The 22,814-nt window shown below is 32.1% G+C and overlaps 3 protein-coding genes across 3 annotated transcripts; 2 read left to right on the top strand and 1 right to left on the bottom strand.

Moving 5' to 3' along the window:
• Positions 1-503: 503 nt before the first annotated feature.
• On the top strand, positions 504-2,179 carry GAE5 (UDP-D-glucuronate 4-epimerase 5). Its single transcript, XM_028060532.2, has one exon. The coding sequence runs from the start codon at positions 621-623 to the stop codon at positions 1,908-1,910; it is 1,290 nt and encodes a 429-aa protein (XP_027916333.2). The 5' UTR covers positions 504-620; the 3' UTR covers positions 1,911-2,179.
• Positions 2,180-4,225: 2,046 nt separating this feature from the next.
• On the top strand, positions 4,226-9,878 carry LOC114175746 (alpha/beta-Hydrolases superfamily protein). The gene is made up of 8 exons (XM_028060533.2): positions 4,226-4,514; positions 4,655-4,780; positions 6,241-6,339; positions 7,546-7,688; positions 8,174-8,282; positions 8,513-8,620; positions 8,982-9,122; positions 9,224-9,878. The coding sequence occupies exons 1-8, from the start codon at positions 4,443-4,445 to the stop codon at positions 9,638-9,640; spliced, it is 1,215 nt and encodes a 404-aa protein (XP_027916334.2). The 5' UTR covers positions 4,226-4,442; the 3' UTR covers positions 9,641-9,878.
• Positions 9,879-11,504: 1,626 nt separating this feature from the next.
• LOC114176030 (small ribosomal subunit protein uS15) lies at positions 11,505-13,406 on the bottom strand. The gene is made up of 5 exons (XM_028060923.2): positions 13,253-13,406; positions 13,092-13,164; positions 12,834-12,972; positions 12,366-12,552; positions 11,505-11,831 (listed from the first exon to the last, which is right to left on the bottom strand). Exons 1-5 carry the CDS (start codon positions 13,273-13,275, stop codon positions 11,798-11,800), a joined length of 456 nt encoding a protein of 151 aa, XP_027916724.1. The 5' UTR covers positions 13,276-13,406; the 3' UTR covers positions 11,505-11,797.
• Positions 13,407-22,814: the final 9,408 nt, after the last annotated feature.

The raw sequence follows: 22,814 nt of genomic DNA, 5'->3' as shown, positions 1-22,814 counted from the left end.
TACCTGCACCCCATTATTTTCGATTTTATTATTTGGAAAAAATGACTGCTACTGATTTATCTATGGACCAGCTTTCTACGGTGCAGTAAATGCACCCTAACACACTAAACAGAGGAAATGAAATAAAAATAAGAGAAATACTTTAACATACTAAACTTTCATTGTTTATCTAAGAACATTTTTTTTTTCCTAAACGTGGGAGCAAATTAATTCTACAACTATTATTTTTAATTATTTAAAATTTAAACATATTAATATAATTGTTTGTTACTTTCATGTATTTTTTTTGGAAATAATTTTATTCAAAACAAAACCAGACATTAAATTGAACAGCTTTTCTTACAGTTTTGTAATAACAATTTTGAAAGAGTAGTATGTAGAAATAAAGAAATGAAACTTAAATATAAAAAGAAAATGCCACGTGTATTTTGGAAGTATCCTAATGGAAACGTGGTATAAGTAAAACACATATCTAAGTCGGGTGGTGGAAAGAAGCAAAAACGAAAAAGTAATCACAGAAACCCTTTTGTATCCCTCATCATCATCATCTTCTTCATCTTCATCAGATAAAAGAGAAAAACTTAAGCAGTGCGCATTGAAAGCTGTGGTGGTTGAATGAAATGTCGCAGGTGAATGAGCACCACGCGCCCTCAACGCCAGGGAAATTGAAGCCAGAAAAATCCTCGTACATCCACCACCGCCTCCGCATCCACTCCTCACTCTCCAAGCTCACTCTCTGGTCCTCCTTCTTTCTCGCATTCATCCTTTTCCTCTTCATCCTCTCTCCGCCGTCTCCCTCCACCTCCCCCCGCCGCGCCCTTGGCGACTCCTGGGGCGGCTCCCACTGGGAGAAGCGCGTCGCCAAATCCGCGCGCCGCTCCTCCTCCTCTAGCCTCACTGTGCTCGTCACCGGCGCCGCGGGCTTCGTCGGCACGCACGTCTCCCTCGCCCTCAAGCGCCGCGGTGACGGCGTCCTCGGGCTCGACAACTTCAACCGCTACTACGACCCCAACCTCAAGCGCGCGCGCCAACGCCTCCTCGACCGCGCCGGCGTGTTCATCGTCGATGGCGACATCAACGACGCCGTGCTCCTCCGCAAGCTATTCGACGTCGTACCCTTCACGCACGTCATGCACTTGGCCGCGCAGGCTGGGGTCCGCTACGCGATGCAGAACCCTGGATCCTACGTTCACAGCAACATCGCAGGCTTCGTGAACCTTCTAGAGGCCTGCAAAAACGCGAACCCGCAGCCCTCTGTGGTTTGGGCCTCGTCCAGCTCTGTCTACGGGCTCAATTCGAAGGTTCCTTTCTCAGAGAAGGACCGTACAGATCAACCGGCGAGTCTCTACGCGGCGACGAAGAAGGCTGGCGAGGAAATCGCTCACAGCTATAACCACATATATGGGCTTTCCATCACTGGACTTCGGTTCTTCACGGTTTATGGGCCGTGGGGTAGGCCCGACATGGCGTATTTTTTCTTCACGAAGGATATTCTCAAGGGAAAGCAGATTACCATATTTGAATCCCCCGATGGTGGAACTGTGGCGAGGGATTTCACCTACATTGACGATATTGTGAAGGGGTGTTTGGGGGCTTTGGATACGGCCAAGAAGAGTACTGGGAGTGGCGGGAAGAAGAAAGGGCCTGCGCAATTGAGGATTTTTAATTTGGGGAATACTTCCCCTGTGCCTGTGAGTGAGCTTGTTGCGATTTTGGAGAAGCTTCTCAAGGTGAAAGCGAAGAAGAAGGCGCTTCCGATGCCAACAAATGGAGATGTTAAGTTCACTCATGCCAATATTAGTTTGGCCTACAGGGACCTTGGATACAGGCCTACCACTGATTTGGAGACTGGCCTCAGGAAGTTTGTGAAGTGGTACCTTGAATTCTACTCCAAGAAGAGCTCTTGGTGAATGGTGATGTGATTCTTTTGCTTTGCTGCACAAGTCATTGTTCCCTGCCCCTATTCTTTTGGCGCCCTGTTGATGATTGTATTTGGGGGTTTACAGTTGTATTAGGGGTTTAGGGTGATCTACCATCATGTTCTGTTCTGTCATTTTTCTTGTAATTTTGGGTTTTCTCATTTTCATTTGAATGCCTGCCTGCCTTTAGGTTAGCCATTTTGTACATTTTTTAGTTGAGACTCTAGAGATCGAATTCATATTTTACTTATTTGTGCTTATGGACTTGCTTTGCTTTGATTTTGGTTTAAACTACCTTTTTATTTGGTTGATGAATTGTCTGTGTTCTGCATGTAATGCTAATTCTTGTGGGTATTACATATGTTTGGTGCAGATTCTGGATGTTAGATGAGAGTGGTATTGTTGTAAATGTGCAGGTATAGACCTGTTTTAGTGACTCTGAATTATCAGGATTGTTGAACTGTCATTCAGAAGGCTATTTGATTTAACGTTCCTGCCATCTGTGGAGTCATTAACAACTGACGTATGAAATGGTATTGAAACCAAGATAAAATGACAAATGAATTTGGTCATGTATGACATTGTAGTCAGGTGGTTTGTGATGATATGCGAGGAAGTTTGATGGTTTCAATTTGAATCAAATGCTTCCTGACAAGTTTCTTTCATATTGTTCTGAGTTTAGTCTTTTATGAAGGATCAAGAGTAGGTTAAACTATGAACGCATTTAGAATCAGATACAGATGCTTTGTGACCTTAATCTTATCAGTTTCGACTATGTACCTCCTGGATTTCGAAATAAGCTTTTGTCAAGTGCATGTGCGAGTAAATTGACATTGCAATTGCGAGTTGTTACAACCTACCGATGAATCGGTATGGTAGGTAGTGAGCTGCAGCGTTCGCTTTGACTTGCCGAATGCCCACATCAGGTAGTAATACCATGAGGGGTTACGATACGTGGTAGATCAAAATTCTTGCATTTAGAGAGACTTTTATTAACTTTATTTTGTACTATTTTTTAAACAGTTTGTTGAGTTCATGGTAAGTAAAACTTCATTTGTCAGCTAGAGTTGATTTACGACAGGCTATCTTGTTGCAACTGTTGCGTAGTTGGCAGACAGTGATTGAAGAAGCTTCATACCGGTTAAGTTGGATTGTGATGAAGTCTTCATTCCTCATTTTGGGCGACTCAATGATGATTCTTCTAAAGATTAAACGAAAGCTTCTTTTCCTACAAGGGTGGATCATCGGGTCGCCTGTTGATCTCATTATCATGTGCCTTGTTGAGAGAGTTCAACTGCTCACATGATATTCTGCGAGTTAGGTGATTCTAACTTACAATTCTGAGCCATTTTTATGCGAAGAGCGAAAGGAAAGAGGTGAAGTAATAATAGCAGACCTTACCAATCGCTGACTGATACTATTGTTCTTTATAGCACATCATGACTTGTGAATCTTGAAATTCAATTCATATAAGCAAGCAACTCATAATAAATTGTTGATCAAGTTTTGTTCATTTTGTTAGCAGCTGGCTTACTCATCACACTCAATGGAGGGTCATGTTGTCTTTCTCTTTTAACAATTTCATTTCCTCATAATGACCTAAGTAAGCCAACTCCTTTCAACTTCGCGATTATCTTGATGCAACTTTCTTTTGAATAATTTTGATATTTTCTAACACTTAAAACATTTTCCCCCTATGATACTAGATTCTTGACTATCGAGTGGTTGGTTGAGTGACATGTTGGATGCTCTTTTAAGTAAGGAAAAATATATAAAAATAGTAAGAAAAGAACTGATTAGAAGAATTACTTTGTAATATTGTCGCTTACCAATTCGAAAAATGTCTCATAAATGGTACCTACTGATCTACTAAAAAAACTGTTAATGATTGCATCAACTACGAACGATGCAATGGTTTACTTCAACTAAGATTTGTCCTCTAGTTCATTTCTTACGATTCTCTGGACTTACGAACTGTTTCAATGGCAAATATTTAAATCAGTTGAGAAATTTAAGCTGGATAAAAGGAGCAAAAAAAGGAATGACTTAAAATATAGATTATTTAGAATATTCGGTGGTTAATCTACTGGTCCTCTATTATTTTAAATATTAAAATTTAAGCATATTCAAAAGAATAATAATTATTCAGACGCGGAACATAGCTAATCTCCTTTTCAATGATTTACTCATTAAAAAAATCTTGTATAGAATGAAGATTGGACCAAGTCATAATACAACACGATATTTGGTTTTGATCGGAAATTAAAACGAAGGGAATAAAAGAGAAAGAAAGAAAAGAGTGACCGTAATATTTAATTCTGTGTTGTAAATAGCGTCATTTGTGAACGGTCATTTAATTTCACGTCACAACAGAAAGGGGCCATAGGTTAGATGGCATGTGCGTGCCTGCAATCCCAATAATGCATAGACAGAGAGAGATAGGTGAAATTGAAGGATGGGCATGGCATAAGCAGTGGTAGTGGACAACCACCCACCCTTGCGTTGCGAATTAGCGTGCTAACCATGAAAAGCGTCTTTTCGGCGCCCGGTGATTACGTCCACTTCAAGTCCCAAGTCCCTCTTCATAAAATCCCAGTACGTTTCTATTTTCCCCTTTTCTTTCTCCCAATTGCACTTCTAGGTTTTACCCATAGATTCCGTTATAGTTGCTTTCTTAATCAACAGATTGGAATTTGTACTCTTCTTTTGATCTCTTGCTTTTAAATTCTTGATAGATTGGCACTAAACAGTGGCGGTATTACGATTTCGGACCAAAAGCTGTGCCTCCGCTTATATGTCTTCCCGGAACGGCTGGAACCGCCGATGTATATTATAAACAGATCATGTCATTATCCATGAAGGTACCCATGCATATGCTGATTGCCTAAACATTATCACATCTAATGTGTTTCCACTGATGCGCTTTGCAATTACCTAATCTTCACTCACTCTAATTCGCAGTGAAACTTATTTAAAATCAGCAGCACTCTAGAAAGGTTCTCTTGACTCCATGTTTTAATCTTAGTCATTCGTGGATGATTAAAGTTGTGTTTGTTTTGACGCTTTAACTTTCATTCAATGCATATTATCCATTTCTCTCTAGTCACGTGCAACTGCTTTGGAATGTGTGATGACAGTTTTACAAATGCGCTCTTAATTGTTAAGATTTGACTTGTGTACATTGTGAGTTGGGAAATCCGAAGAGAGAAATCTTGGGAAGACATATAACATAACGTGAACTTTGACCCAAATCCTTAGAACAATTTGTTAGTCAAAATGAGTCACGGGCCAAAAAGCAAGAGAACATGACTATCTCAACCCAAAAACTTAAGGAAATAGATGTGTGGATCTTTCTCATTATTCAACCTGTCGATTTTTCCATAATGTTAGACTCCAACTCATATATTAACTTCAATATTTTGCATGTTATAATGGCATCATCCAAGCTTCTCCTTTTAAGTTGATATGCTCTCTATCTTGCCACAAAGCCATTAGGCAACGGGTAGCTAACTTCAAAAATGTTTTTTCTGCAGTTCTGCTGCTAAACAAGAGAGCAATAACCTAGACTCATCTAACTGCTGGATGGCTTATAGTTAGTGAAAAACTTGTTTTGGATATTTGAGTGGTTTGCTAGGTATTTCTTTATTGATCATAACTACTAAGAAAGTTTAATTCTAAATAAATGGATTGAATTTTACAAAATCATTCACAAAAGATTCTTGTTGTTGTATGCACGGTTGATAGAGCCCAAGAATACATGCCAAAAGTATAGACTAAATGTTAGATCAATTCATTCATGGCCCAAAGACATGGAGATTTTTCTGCAGAAGAGCAAAGAGGGGGGACACGTGGAAATTAGAGAGAGGAAGAGGTTGCTACCTGAGTGGAAGAATGATAGGGTCAGAGTGGGATTTATAAAGTATGCTGATGGTGAAAGGGAAGTCAGTGCAAGCTACGGCCACAGGCTTGGGCACGCAGCTCAGGGAGCTGAGACATATATTTAGTTCTTTTCCTTTTTTATTTGTTTCCAGCATTGATAGCCTTTCTTTAGGGAATTGCATTACTCGCATTCCGACTTTTAATCAGAATACCATTTTCAGATTTATTTCTTTGCTATTTCTATTTGCTTTCTATCTTTGTAACTGATATGAACTTCTCTTATAACAACTGAGAAGGGGTGTATTGAGCATTAGCAATGCAATTTGAGCTCTGTACTATAAAATCTCATTGCGTGTTGCCTACTAACAGGATTTGGCTAAATTTTTTTTATTGATTAGGTGTATGCTTATCTTTACTTCTTATTAATCCTTATTTTGTACAGGGTTACAGGGTCATATCTGTTGACATACCTCGTGTATGGAATAATACTGAGTGGATTCAAGCATTTGAAAAGTTCTTGGATGCTATTGATGTACACCATGTATGATCTCAAACTCATCTTGCTTTCTACTACTAACATCTTACTCAGATGCTAAATCTATAAATTGTTTGCTTTAATAGCCACATATATCTTTTTTTCGTATAATTGGATAACTTATTCCATGTGGGAGACATTGATCATTCCAGTTAATGGAAAGCCCTACGTAGCTGGTATTCAATTAAACAGTTATTTTTTTCTTAAATCTCTTGTTGTTCTTATACTTCAGTTTTGCACATCCTCTAGTGTTCATATATAATACAAAATTCATATTTACTTTGGTTGTGCACCATTATAATTTTGTTGTGATCTGTCATATGTTACTACTTTCGAATTTGGATATTGTTGTGTATGATGTCTACACTCCTGTACCGTAAGGAGGGAATGGCTCCTAGACATTTCCAACAATTTGTGTAATGATAAAGGATTTTATTTGGCAAACATTACAAATCCAAGCTGAATCCTATCCCCAAACAACTAACAGTATTGGACCGTCAGCCCAAATATGGAGCTGCATATATCAAGGCTTAACACTCAGTTCGAGTCTCTTTGAACGTTCTCACTGAAAATTATTAATTGCAAGGAATTGAGTGCTTATAATTAAATTGATATATCTTTTTCCATCCCAGATTAATGAAGTCATGTTCTTTTGCAATATATTTGAAGCCTCAGCACGTGAGCCTAAAAATATTCTAGCCCAACCTAAAATACCAGTTAGCCTGCTTTCAATGTTTTCATGGTTGATCGAGACGTTGTTACTTGTAATATCGTGCATGGTTTTTTATATAGTTAAGATTTAGGTCTTTTTGGATAAAATTTCAAATGTTCTTACCACAACCATTTCAGTGGATGTAGTTTGCCACTGGAAATATACATTTTTTGTTTGGTTAAAACTCAAGTTCTTGTTCGATTATATTTTCATAGCTTGTATCCTGTTGGATTAATCTGTTCTAGAAGTTATATCTATCAAGTATTAACGATATACAACCAAATGATGTATGATTTTAATCTGTTCATGAAAGTGCTTAGTATAAAATATGCTGACACAGTGCATGATTTTAGTAGTTTACACAACAAATCTCTCCACTAACTGCTCAACATGTCTAGATGTCTGTCAATGTAATGTCATCTTTTGAATCTATAATTTTGTGGCATAGCTTTTAACAACTTGAGAAAATGGTCAGTAAATTAGTTTAATCTTTCGTACAGATACATCTTTATGGTACATCACTTGGAGGCTTCCTAGCCCAGCTATTTGCACAGCATCGTCCTAGGAGAGTTCGGTCTTTAGTTCTATCAAACACATTTTTGGAGACCCGGAGTTTCTCTGCTGCAATGCCATGGGCACCCATGTACTTTTCTCTGATTCTATTGTAACGAGTAATAATTGATATGCTAGAAATTAGCAAACTATGTGCCTTTTTGTCCTTTATATTTGTGAAAGATAAACTGCTTTGTGTGTCATCTAGTGGAGTTCGTAGCAAATAAAAGCATCAATGATTACTTTACCTATACCTATACACGTTGGACAATTATATGCACTTCCAAGAAATTATGATAGGTAGTCACAAGGAAACTAGAATGATATCTTCAAAATTATATATTTATTCCTGTAATATTCCATCAAACTAAGCATCATCTATGATTACTATAGTGAGAGCTTACTGTATGGTATACTCGACCCTAAAATGGTGAACCCCTTCCCTTAAGCTTTTTGTCCAACAAAATGTTTCATCTGTCCCCGGTTGGGAATTTCTTGCTATACTTCGTGATAGTTTTTCATTAGATGTGTATTTTTTTCCCATCTACTGATTCAGCTTTTCTATTGCGTTTACAGTGTTAGTTGGACTCCTTCCTTTTTGCTTAAGCGGTATGTGTTGACAGGAATTCGAGACGGTCCCCATGAACCATTTATTGCAGATTCAGTGGACTTTGTTGTTTCTCAGGTAATCTTTTCTTGCGTAATCAACTGCTTATCGGCAAACTGCTATTTTGCCTCAGTACGAAAGAATTTATTTTCAGATAATAAATAAAGAGTTTGCACTATACTTTTAGACTGCGAGATTAATCAACTGTCATCAAGCACTACATTTCCTTAAAATTTAATCTATATCCTGTTTTTAAGAAGAATTTGCGCTTATTGTGTTAAATGTTTTCTTTGATTTACTTGATTCAGGTGGAAACGCTCTCTAGAGAAGATTTGGCCTCCAGATTGTCGCTGACAACAGATGATGCTTCAGTGGGACCTCTTCTTCTTTCAGATTCGTTTATCACTATAATGGATGTATGTCATCTATAATTACTTATTTCTGTATAATGCTGATATGAAATGAATTTTTTTGGATAGTTCTTTATTATCTTAAAAAAAATCTTAATTGTCGAATCTCTAGATCAATTGTAATCGCATTGTTTTGATGTGCCGTGTACAAGCTCCTTTTTTGAGTAATACTATTCCACTCTTAAATTCCTCTGGTACCGGTAATTTCTATAATGCACCATCAATACATTTTGCTTGTGACACTGATGAAAATGTCTCACTGTTTTATCAGCACAATTATTATTATTATTATGGAAGTGTGGTATGGTACAAAATTTTTAATAACTCCACTTTCATCCTTGTACATGATCTTTCTCCTTTCTTAAAGACTAATGACTACTGTGCAATTCCTCAACAACTCAAAGATCAACTGGGTGAAAGATATCCAGAGGCAAGGCGCGCTTATTTGAAAACTGGTGGAGATTTTCCATTTCTTTCTAGGCCTGATGAAGTGAACTTGCATCTTCAGGTATATATGTGGTATCTGACTTTTCTTATTTTACATGGGATTTGTTCTGACAGTCTTGGGCACATGGGTTTATCTTTTAACATGTTTATATCCTCATGCAGTTACACCTCAGGCGTGTTGGTGTGGAAGCTCGGCCAGATTTGGTTCACAACATACCTAAGGGTGATCTTGGAGGAAGTCCTAGTAGCAAAGAGAGTAACGAAGATGACTCTGACAAGTCCCACGAAGACGATAGAGGGGGCTCAGAGAATTCACCTGCTGATTATGACATAAATCCTACCCCAGAAAGCTCAGGATCCGGTAATTTAGACAAGCAGCCACTTGACAGTTCAGAATGTTGCCACTTGAATCATGAACACGCCTTATATGCCCTTCCTGGTGGATTCAAAGGGAGAACGAACATTCCAGGAACTTCTGTACATTTCATGTGCCATATTGCTATTTTACATCTTCTTCATTACATCAGTTCACTGTACATTATCTGGAACTATTCTTTGGAATTTAGTCAAGTTGTGTAAGTCAGAATTCTTTTGGAGATTCAATGTGTTGTGGTGAGAACCAAGGGTGTGAAACAAAGCTATTGAGATGGACTGTATTGTGGATTGGATGTCTGAGTTGAGTTCCTTTAGCTGGATGAACTTGAGATAGCGATGCTGTAAGTTATTGCGTGCAATTTGAAGGTAGTGTTTAAACTGTTTCATCCAAATTTATTTTCCATGTTTCAAGTATTTACGTGACCAAGAAATGTTGTGAAAATTTTCCTCTGTATATTTTTTTTATTTGGCACATTCTTCCTCTATGTATCTGTGAAGTCGGATAGTGGTCGCGTAAAATTCTACCTTTTTATTTAAAGCAGGTATTGAAATCAAATAACAGGCTAGAAAGATTGATGATAAACCACCACAATGTTTGTTGGTATAAATGATATTGCATTTGAATTTCTTAGACAAAGTTTCGCATTCGAATTTTACCGATAAAAATATAATATGATGAAAGGAAAAACCATATTTAAAACAATAAATCAAGTTTCTCGATAGGAATTGGTTATTCTGATTATTTACCTAGTTGGTACATAATTCGCAGGTATAAACCATTGCAGAATATTTTTTAGTTGTAATTCAACAGACTTCTGCACACAATTTGGCTAAACTGCGAATAATCAGAATATCGATTATCAATCAACCAAATGGTTAAATTGTAATGACTCAAATATGTGCTTGAGAAATGTATTAACTTGTATCGCCAGAAGATATTAATCTCTATTTCACCACGTTATGAGACTGATCACTTGACCCAAACATCTCATCTTGAAAGTTCTTAACACAAACCCGCGACTATATGATTGATTAGCTTGGATTCACCTTTCTGGACAAGTATCTGGCTTGTGTGGTGCATTATATTATGGTATTAAGGATGATACTGATATCTTTTATCGGTTTATCAGCTGTTATGACTTATGCAGAACATAATATCTGAATCCGTAGGACTCTTCTGTATTAAGCTGGAGAACTTTGTAATCAAGTACCGCATTAAACTTCTATCTTACTAATCCATGACTGAAACACCACACAAAAAGGAGTTAAAATATTGCCACAATTTGTATCCCATTCTTAAGAAGTGGTATCCAAATAAGAGTAGCTCTTGATGCAAAACCCAGTGCTTACATAACTTCTAGAAAGCAGGGACTGTCGCAGCCAATTAGCAATGTTCTTAACGGAAAGTTATTCTCTACCCTTCGTCAGTTGGTAACCAATTTCTGACTTTCAGATATACCCAGCGCATCTCTTGGTAAGAACTCTTGTAAATGACATCTCTAAGAAAGTAATCGCACACGACAAATATTTGTATTTATCTTATTAATTTATTTTATATAATTAAAAAATGACGTGTAACGAAGACAAAATAATTCAATTCCATATAAATATAAATATAAAACATATTACAAATAAATAAAAATTCAATAAAATATATAAGTTATATTTTAAATAATAGCTAAGCATCTAAGTCGGGATATATTATTAACTTTCCGATAAAAAAACAAATCCTTACACTGATTAAAATAAGCAAAGTTATATTCAAAATAGAAAGAAAAACATAATAGACGCTTTGTTGAGTGAAAGGGAGAATAAAATTCACAACCCAAATTTTGTATTCAAATTTTAAGTACAAAATCAATGACATTTATTTCGATGTTTAAACTACATCCTTGACACTCCACATTATTGGAACAACGTAAGGATTGGCTAAGCGAAAACATGAAACCCGAAGTATGATTTAGCGATAAATTTCAAAAGAAAACTCTTTCACTTGCATTTGTGGCGATCTATCGGAAGCTAATTGTATGCACAGACATATGGTACTAAAGCAGTAAACACTGCGATCTTTCAAAAGTCAAAACTTCTCAGCATATATATTACTCGAAATTAAAACCAAAAACCGCATTCAGCCATCTCTTTAAAAGACAACCTCCAACAGCTAAAATAAAATAAAAACACCACATTGATAAATTGACTTAACTACTTGGAAGTATCTTTCTCAGTCTAACCACAAGATCTTAGCGAATCTAAGACCACATTACCTATCCAGCCTTCAAATAAACATCAAAATGATCTGGCAAATTGCTAGCTCAACAGCTACTGCAAGGCAGTAAAACCCATGAAAGGTGCATACATTCTCTAAGCAACCAGAGTGCTAGCAGTTGTTGATTCACTGCACAAATATTACAAGCCATCAATAGAAGGTCAGGGACAGGGCAAACAGGTAAACAAAAAAGACAATATTAGGTTTCAGATTACAAATACATAAGCAATGAACATCAGTAGAAATTAAATTCAATTAGAAAAAATTCATTTCTATGTAATATAACATCCAAATGATATCAAGTATGCATACAACACTTCTAGGAAAATGTCTATCAGCATGACACTTCAATCAGTTTTCACCATTAACAGATCTAAAAAACAAAACTACAAGTTGAATGACTATTTATGCCGCCCATCTCAAATAAATACTGAAAACGTGCTTGCAAAAAAGAATCAAAGTATTTGGTACACATAAATTTAACGTATACAGAGAAACGATACAAAGGAATTATCTAATCTGTGTTAGGAGAGGCAGAGAAAAACTGAAGCTAACCATTTCTTTTCACTTCCATTCCATTGCTCACAGCATAAAAGCATCGATAAAATAATATCAAAATAGTCATGGATGCAACATATAGGTGAAGGGTTTCAATGCACTTACTACTTCCAGACAGGTGGGAGCTTCTTGGTCTTCTTGTAGTAGCGAGCAAGACGGTGGATTCTGCTCTCCACGAGAATCAACCTAAACTTGGAGTCCTTGTCCTTTCTGTTTCTCTCCAGATGCTTCCTAATTGAAACTGCCTTCTTAATCAAATGGTACAAATCCTCTGGAATTTCAGGCGCAAGTCCTGAAAACAAACACCAAAACATTTTTCATCATTAGTATCAGTAGGGCACCTATAAACAAATACACATTCTATTTTACTTCACATTCCCACACCATCTCTTCTTCTTATCTCGCTTCTTTTACCATTCACACCACTCATCACATATATCACTTTGTTTCCTCCTATTCTTTCCTTTCTTTCTATATCTCTTCCTTACAACTATCCATTAGCATTTTCCATATTACAATCGCGTAAAAAATCAATAGAAATTGTAAGCGTTATAGCAGAGAGTAAGCACAAACCATGAGCTTTGAGGATCCGAAGGATTTTGCTGCCAGTAACGCTCTTCACCTGAGCAATACCATGAGAATCTCGAAGAATGACACCAATCTGCGATGGGGTTAAACCCTTCTTCGCGAACTTACAGATATTCTCTTCCACCTAGAAAATTCAACAGATGAGAAAAAAAGATTGCATAATAAAAAAAAGGTTAAAAAACAAGATACAAGATATAAAAATATAATCTTTGAACACTGATACATAGAGAGATAGAAAGCTACATCTTGCGAAGAGATCTTAAGCCAACTGGGCGGTGTCCTTTTGTAGGGCAAAGCAGAAGAGGATATACCCTTACTGAAACCAAAAATAAAAAACTTTGATTTCGAATAATGGAAAAGAATAGAACGAAATTGATGAAAGAACTTGACAGATTGGTACAAACCCGCGGCTGTGCATACGACCCATGGCTGGTGCTGTGACTTAGTTGAAGCTCTGCTTCTTCTGATTAGGGTTGCGACGCTCTTCGGCACACTACACTCTGAAAAACCCTAGAATCTGAACCCTTGTCTATTATTTATAAATGAAACAGCCACCCCAAAAAATCACTAAAATTTATATTAGAATTATAAAAACATTAATATAAAAGTAATTATAAAAATAAGTTTTTTTTTTTATTAACTTCTACAATTCTATAATTACACATATCCACTCTAAGTAGACTTTTACGTACCATTATATAAATATATCTTTTGGTCATTTTTAATTATACTATTTTATCTTTTATTTTAATTAAAATAATTCTATTACTTAAAAAAAAATATATATATATATATAACCTATAATCTTTTGACGAAAAAGAATGTCCTAATTCTTCAACTCAAGAATAACTATATAATTATTTAACTTTTTTCTATATTTTTAAAAGTTATGTGTGTTAGCAAGTGTAAAATTTAGATAATAATATCAATAAAATCAGTTTTGTTCATAAATATAATATTGGTAATAGGATATGCATACTAAAATAAGTTAAAAGAAAGTCACATTTAGGGATGACATCGGGGCGGGACGGAGACAGGTTTCGTTATCCCATACTCATCCCTGCATAAAAAATTCATTCCCATACTCAAACCCAACGGGTATCAAAAGTTTCATTCTCATATCCAAACCCAACGGGTATCAAAAGTTTCATCCCATCTCCACTGGGTAACGGGTATAATCTCGTACACATACCCGTACCCATGTTCTAACTACTTCAATATTAATTTTTATAAAAGAAAAAAATTACGGTAAAGAAAACATAATATTATCAACTATTCAATATTAGGAGGATGATTGTTTCTTCCACATCAAATACTTTGAAATAAATTATAATTGTTTACATTTTAGATTAGAATACCAAATAAAATTTCATGAGAACCAAAACATTTATTAAATTTGCAAACTACAACATTGATTAACTTAGTTGATAAAATTAAAAAATATTTCAAAAAAATATAAAAGGAAAACAAATATTCAAATTAAAATATATTTTAAATGTTTGTTTACTTCAATTTTTTAAATTCTAATGAATCTCTTTTTTATACACTAATAAAAGTGATAATACATCACTTGATCAAAATGACACAAAGAACAAAGAATAAACATAATAATAAAATTTTGACATAGATTTTGTATCTTTTGAACTTCAATATATGTTGGATAGTAACAAAAAAAATTCATAGCAATTACATTAAATTTTTATATTGTAATAAATAAAAGTTATTTATACAATTAAAGTGTAAAAATTACAGTATGATTAATAATGAGTTATAAAATAACAAATAATTGGATAGAATATATTGAAATATTATTCTACATAATGAAAATAAACAATAAATAAAAATATTAAAAAACTAACAAATGTGTGTTTACAAATAATTTGAGAAACTATTGAAGAAATCGCACAAAGAAACCAAATGTATAATTAAGGTATGATAAGATGAAAAATACCTTAGAGAACTAATTATTAAATTATGTTTGAAGTGGTTAAAATTAAATAGAAATATTATTAGTGACTAAAAAATTTGTTATTAAATTACAAATAAATTAGTAATTAAATTGGTCACTAAATCAAGTACCGATTTGATCATTGAATCGGTCACTAATTTAATCATTGATTCAGAAATAAATCAACAACTACCACTAATGACGAGAAATAGTGACTGATATGGGTTATTGACTAAATCAGTCACTATTTCATATTTTTCTTGTAGTGAATTATCATATATTATTCCTAAATAATAATAATAATAATATTATATATATATATATATATATATATATATATATATATATAATTTTAACCACTTCAAACATAATTTAAAGTGAAAAAATTACAGTATGATTAATAATGAGTTATAAAATAAAAAATAATTAGATAGAATATATCGAAATATTATTATAGATGATGAAAATAAAAACAATAAATAAAAATATTAAAAAACTAACAAATGTGTGTTTTAGAAATAATTTGAGAGACTATCGAAAGAAATCGCACAAAGGAAATCAAATGTATAATTAAGGTATGATAAGATGAAAAATATCTTAGAAAACTAAGAAAACTTTTCAAATATCAACATATATACTCAATGGTTGAAAAATAACAAAAATTATTTTAATGAAACAAAAGAGTTCTTCAAATTAAACAAAAATTAATAGTAATAATAATAATAATAAGTAATTTTTTTATATTACCTTAAATTGAGAGTATAAACATTTTCATGTGAAAGAAAAATATATAATAAATAAAAATATTCAAATGTGAGGCATATTTTTTTTTTAATTAACATACATCATTTTAACATAATTACATATTGGAAGTGCGAATGAGTTTCATGACAAATCAAATAATTAAAATAAATAAAAAATAGAATATATATATATATATATATATATATATTATATATACATATATATATATATATATGTGTGTGTGTGTGTGTGTGTATATATATATATATATATATATATATATATATATATATATAAATAAGGTTACTTAATTAATTGTGAATATTTTAATAATTTAAACGATAATGGAGATATGGCAGGGACGAGTATTATGGCGGGGATATGTACATCCCCATACCCAACTGAAAAGTCGAGGATTCCCCATATCCATACCCATACCCAGTCAATGCGGGGATTTCCCGTCAAAACGGGGACGAGTTTATTTGTCATCTCTAGTCACATTATAATAGTTATAGATCATAAATATTATTATTTTTTAAATAATAACACATATTTAACAAAATGATGTAAATTGAATATATGATTAATTATTAAATAAAATTTTAAAAATTAATGGATGATATGGTTTCAATTGTAAGTCCCCTTTTTCCAGTTTATTTGTGTATGGGCCTAGCCCGTTTCGTAGGCCCAAGTCCAGCCACTGTAGGACCCCAATACCTGTCCAGCCCTTTCACTTTTCACTTGTCTCATTTTCATAAATTGTCTTCCACCCTCAAACACTCTTGGTTCCTGAAAAGAGCTATACTAGGGCACAGAGGAATACTCACATGTTCAAGCTAGTTAAGTCCATCTAACCCCCAAGTAAGTGATTCTTACGATTCCTGGTCAGTTTTTTCCTCTACATCTTTTGGGGTACGTTGGTTTGGTTAGGATTTAACCTCCTGCCCTCGTTTTGTCCTTGCTTTCCATGTTTCAGCGCTACTCTAGTTCTGGGAGTTGTGGTGTTCCTTAGTTTCAGACCTGTTTGCTTTAGTTACCCTCAATACAGGTAAGGGAAGCTAGGGTTTACGTTTTTTGAAGTATTTTGCTTATTTATGAACTGTTCTTGTGTTTTTGGTGCTTGAATGTTGTTGATGGTTGTATGAAAATGTTTGATCCATATGTATGTTCTGTTGAACGAGAAGTTGCATGTGCTAACAGATGAGAAACCTGTTAATCTCGCCCAAGTGAGTGACTCTCGCCTAAGCGTGAGTAGCAGGGACTCACCCCTGGATTCTAGCTCGAGTTGTTGCTTATGCGACTGGTTTTATTTTTGAGCGAGGCATAGTCTCGCTTAGGCTAGACGCTGCCGCCTGAGCGAGAACTCGTTGGGACCTTGCACTTGCCACTGTTGAGCTCTCGCCTAGGCGAGAAGGGCTCGCCTGAGCGAAAGGGACCCTTTCGCCTGGGCGAGGACCTTTAGCTTGGGCGAAAACTCCTGGCAGGGGCTGTTGTGTTGGCTGATGAGGCTCCATGATTGTGTTAATTATTTTCTTTGCTCATAGTATGTGGTCATACTTGATATGGATGCTTGAGTGTACTGAAATGAATGTGTCATTATGAAATGAGCCATGACTTAGTGGATTTAATATTGTTATGCATGTGAAAAGTATGAAAGGAAATGAAAATCATGTTATGTTGAGCATGAAATGGGAAACATAATATGTTTGGTGGGTGGAAGATGAATTTACATGAGGTTTGGGTGATTGATATAATACGTGGAATGTGTTGGTAAAAAAGTTTCATGGGAAACTCTTGGTGATGTGTATGGTTAGTGTATACTTTGATATAAGAGATGTTTAGATAAAGGAAGATATCATGAACTCTAATAATTATTCACGCTCACATAGGGTAGAATAATTGATGTGGTGAGAGTGGCAGGAGGTCCTAGTCTTGGGACATATTTGGGCCCAAGACATCAGAGGATTAACCCTGTGTGTGGTTGGGTGATAACCCCTTGCGTCTAGACTCTGCATAGTTTAGAAGCCAACACAGGTGCATACTTCCTTTAGAATTCTATATCAAGAGTATGATCCAGATATTGAGTCGTAGTGTCCTGCATTTGCTTGTCTCACATGATCTGGGTGCCTGTTGTTTATTTGTTAATAATATGTTTTATCGTTTGCTTGCTCCATTACATGTTAAAATGTTTTATCTAGCTTATCCTTTCTTTTGGTGTATGTTCTTTTGCTTGGTCTTTCCTTTTTGCAATGATCACCAACTTATTGGTGTGAGTAGAGCTGGAAACCCCTGGAGGTACTCAGGATGGTGGAGATGTTGCTGAGTAGAGCGGTCCTCGTGGTTAGGGTGTGGCTCACAGTTTAGCCCTTTTGTAGAACCTTCAGTTTGTTTTAAATTCATTGCTCATGGAACAATTCTTTTGCAAAACGATAACACTCTTTTGTTATGTTTTATGATATCGTGGTGTGCCTAAACTTTCATTCCAAGTATGTTTTATGTCGTGCTCTATTTTACATTATAATCATGTGATGTATGAGTGCTAGTAAAGTTATTCTATTAGAAATGAGATGTCACATCAATAATTATAGGTTTATATTTTTTTAAATTGATTTTAAACTTTTTTAATCTAAACAAAAATGTATCAATTGAATTTTAAATAAATTATTTCTCAATAAATAAATAGTAAAATTAAATAAGTGCAACATTAAGTCAATAATCCTAAAAAGTTTATTAATGAAATAATAATAAAAAATTATAAATAGTTTTGAACATTAAAATTTTTCTATTATGTAAGAGGTGGATGACAAACGATTAATAAATTTTCAAGAATAATAATGTATCTAAAATATCAAAATTTATAGTAATATCTAAACCTCATTTCAGATTAATAAAATATAAATTTCATCGGATAAATTATTTTTAAATAAGAACACGATATTAAAAGAAATTAAAAACCATTAAAAAAAATTTAATAAAAAATTTATTTAACAAGTACGGCCAAAAAAATTAAGAAGGTACTTTCATATTATAGTTCATTACTTATCTAGGTTTATGTTTGGATTTAATGATAGATTTAAAAGATAAAATTGAGTGAATTTGAAGAGAAATGAAGATAAAAGTAAAATTGTTTAGATAAAGAAAAAGATGATAAAAAATAAAAAAATTATAAATAATTTGATTGATGTGATATAAAAAAAATTAAAAATTAAAAAAATTATAAATTTAACTCTAATTAAAATACATTAAAATAAATTACAAAATCTAAATAAAATATTTTTATTTTATATAGTATTTTATAATTAATTAATTATTTATTTTAATTTACTAAAATTATTGTATCACTGAATAGGGTGAACGATCGACACTTCCTACACAAATATTTGCAAGTTTACGGTGAAAGTTAAAAAAAATAGGCTTAAATATATATTTGGTCCCTATTTTTGTTGATTTTATTCAATTTGGTCTTTATTTTCATTTTATGTTCAATTAGGTCTTTATTTTCGTCAAATTGCGGTCAATTTGGTCCTTTTCACTAACAGTGTTTAAATAGTTAATGTTTTTGAACAGTACATGCCACGTGTCAACTCCTGGTTTTTTTACAAAATTGATTTATTTTAATAAAAATTGGGACTAAATTGAACAAAAATAACGAATATAGGGACTAAATTGAATAAAAAAAATAATACTACCACAAACTGACATGTGGCACTTGCATTGACACGTGACACAATTGTGACTTGACACGTGGACCATTTTCTTTGAAATTAAAAATATTAAAAATATTAAAAAAAAATTTAAAAATTTTAAAAAAAAATCAAAAAAACCAGGAGCTGACACGTGGCATGTACTGTTCAAAAACGTTAACTATTTAAACACCGTTAGTGAAAATGACCAAATTGACCACAATTTGACGAAAATGAGGACTTAATTGAACATAAAACGAAAATAGGGAACAAATTGAATAAAATCAACAAAATCAGAGACCAAATGTATATTTAAACCAAAAAAATAATAATGGCATTGGTGTATGTATTTTTAGCATTAAAATTTTCACTTTCATATCAATTTTGTTCCTCCATTCGCGTCATCTGCTGGGATAATGTATTTGTTTTTTTAAGATAAATTTAAACAAGTAGATTTAAAACGAAACGATTTAAAATAAAGGTTTATGAAAAATAATGATTTACATTATGTGATAAAAATACATTTTAATGGATGAAAATAAAAGATTATTTTTTTATTCTTAGTTGTAAAATAATTTAAAATAAATATAGTTAGTATATTATGAAATATGTGTTATTATTTAAATAAATTAATATATATTATTTTATTATAAAAATATAATAAAAACAAATTATATAAAAATAATATATATATATATATATATATATATATATATATATATATATATATATATATATATATATATATATATATATATGTAGCATCACATCTTTGTCAATATTTGTGAGATGTCAAAATACAATTAAAATGTATATATTTAATTATGGATTGTACTTTTTCCGTAAGATTGTTAATTTTCAATGTAAGCAATCATGTCGTTGGAAAAAAAAAATTCATCATCCGTTTTATTTCGCAATCTTATTCTGATAATGTTCATCATTATCTTTTTGCTATGACGGTAAAAACAAGAAGAGTTAAAATAAGACGAAACGAATTAAATAATCAATCAAGTAGATATAATTATCATGTTTTTGTTAAAGATTGATTTTTTCTATTTTATTCCTCAATTTTTTTTATTGTCCATCTCTTCATCCCGTAAACAAAAATCAAAATTTCGGTAAAAGTTTCGCATTCAATTTTAAATTAGAGATGTTAAATCAAAATGATGAATCAACGTCGACTATAATCGTTAGCCTACAAAGCTAATGACTTATATAATAAATCTAGAATTCTTAAAGAATTTGTCAATTCTTAATTTAGTTATATATATATATATATATATATATATATATATATATATATATATATATATATATATATATATATATATATATTCAATTGATTTATCTTTTTATTTTTTTTTTCTATTATTCTAAATATTTGATTTATTTTATTTTTAGAATTTTGTATATCTGACTGTAACTTCCTTTTATCCCTTCTAAATAATTAATCTATTCTTTTATTTCTTCATCAATATACCTATGTTTTAAAAAAAAGATAATTTATCATAATCTAATAAAAAATTACATTACGTAATTAATAAAAGAAAAATATATGATAATCAAATCACAATTAAAAATCAATTATGAAAAAACACTTAGTGCATTACTTTTTATTCTATATTTATAAAAATGAATATACTAAATGCTTGATAAAAAAATAATATTAATTATGAAACTAATATGTCATTGTCAATCGAAAAAAAATTACTTTTTTTTTTCAATAATGAAAGAAAACATACAAAAAAAATAAGAGCACAACATAATAAATTTATACTCAACTTTCTTTCTTTCTTCCTAAACAAAAGAAAATAAAACAAGTAAAAGTCTAAAGTAAATACAATATGTAAAAGACTCATAAAACAATGAGAGAAAAAATAAAAAAATATATTAATAAATTTGTTTATTTTTTATTAAATTTGATTTTATGCGTTATTATTTATTAGCATTAAATGATATATTTTGTAAAATAAATAAAAATATATCAAATTTAATTTTCATAAATTTTCAATATATACTCCTATTATTTAAAAATTTCCAAAAAATTATATTTCCTACATTTAATTTAAAAAATTAAAAAACAAATAAATTTTAATATAACACACATAAATAAAAGAATTTCAAACAAATTGGGGACCACAGCTCGTTCAAAGGTCCCATTGCATATAGGTAATAGGTAAATATAATAAAATATATTATTATTTTTTATTATAATTATTTTTATTATTTAGAGTATTATTATTTTCATTATTTCCATTATTATTATTATTTAGTTTTTTTAATTGTTATTTTAAATTATGTGATACACCATTGGCCTCTCTCGTTACTTTTTTCGTTTTCTTCTCTTCTTCTACGACCCATTTTTTATGTGGAATGGCTTGGAGGGTGAGATGAGAATCGATGTGTTTTATGTTTCTAAATCTCTAAATTTGCTAAATGTTAACATTCAGAAAAAATAAGGTCAAAATTTGGCACATAAAAATAAATTATTTTCAATTTTTATTATAATTTCTCTTGTGTTAGAATAAAGTTTTTTAGTTTATGTAGGATTTAACATAAGAAGAATAAAAAATAATGAAAATTTCACAAATTTATAATAAGTGAAAAATAAACTAAAAAAAGGATGATTCAAGTAATCATAAAAGCAAAAATATTTTGAGAGAGATTTAACAAAAAGCAAAAATATTAATGTAAAACAATTCTTACTGTAGTAAAAATAAATAAAAAGAAGTGTAGTTTCAACGTCATTTTTGTATATAACAAGTTTAGAGCATTTGGCACTAATATGCTTTTATTATTAATTATATATGTATATGCGTAAGTTTCAACAAATTTGAAACTAAATAACTAGAGCCAAAAAGAAACCAAATTAAACGAATATTTTAACTGAATTAATTAAATTTTGATTGAGGTTGACTCAATCGGGTAGGCAGGTTTAATATCTTTTTCTCACATTATGTAATGTTTTTCAAACAAATAAAGATATTGAAAAACCGATAGATTTGGGAAAAAAATCACAAAATATTAAGAGAAACAAATGTAATTTACCAACTTCCAAGCTTGACTACTTCATCATACACATTTTTTTTTTTATCGTATTCTTGTAATTTATATTTATATACTGTATCAGAAACCTTTTAAATTGAACCGTTGAATAGTTTGTCATTAAGGTTTTGTAAGACCTTCTATTTTTTGTAAAACCATAAGTGTTTGCTTATAATAATTTAAATATTTTAAGCACTAAAGAATCTATTTAAATATTAGAAAAAAATACAAAGCTATTTAATATACGTTGTATTAGTTTGCTATTTATATGTTGAGAATTACAGATAATAAAGAACATAAAAGTAATTTTAATATAGTTTGCTATTTATATTATTAGAGATGTCATAGGTTTCAATCCGTGAGTCAACCCGGCTCACCATGGGTTCCAACCGGGTTGGGTTGAGAAAAAATTATTTTTTTTCAAAAGTGAGTTGAATTCAACTCGGCTCACTTAACCCACCCGTTAAACGGTTCGAGCCGGGTTGATGATGGGTTGACCCACTTAACTCACAAATATTTTTTTACAATTTTTAAATTTTTTTTAAT

This window comes from Vigna unguiculata, chromosome 3 (assembly GCF_037176805.1).
Source record: "Vigna unguiculata cultivar grain cowpea cultivar isolate G323 ecotype 2 chromosome 3, ASM3717680v1, whole genome shotgun sequence".
Taxonomy (NCBI): domain Eukaryota; kingdom Viridiplantae; phylum Streptophyta; class Magnoliopsida; order Fabales; family Fabaceae; genus Vigna; species Vigna unguiculata.
This window is presented reverse-complemented; position numbering and strand designations above follow the sequence as displayed.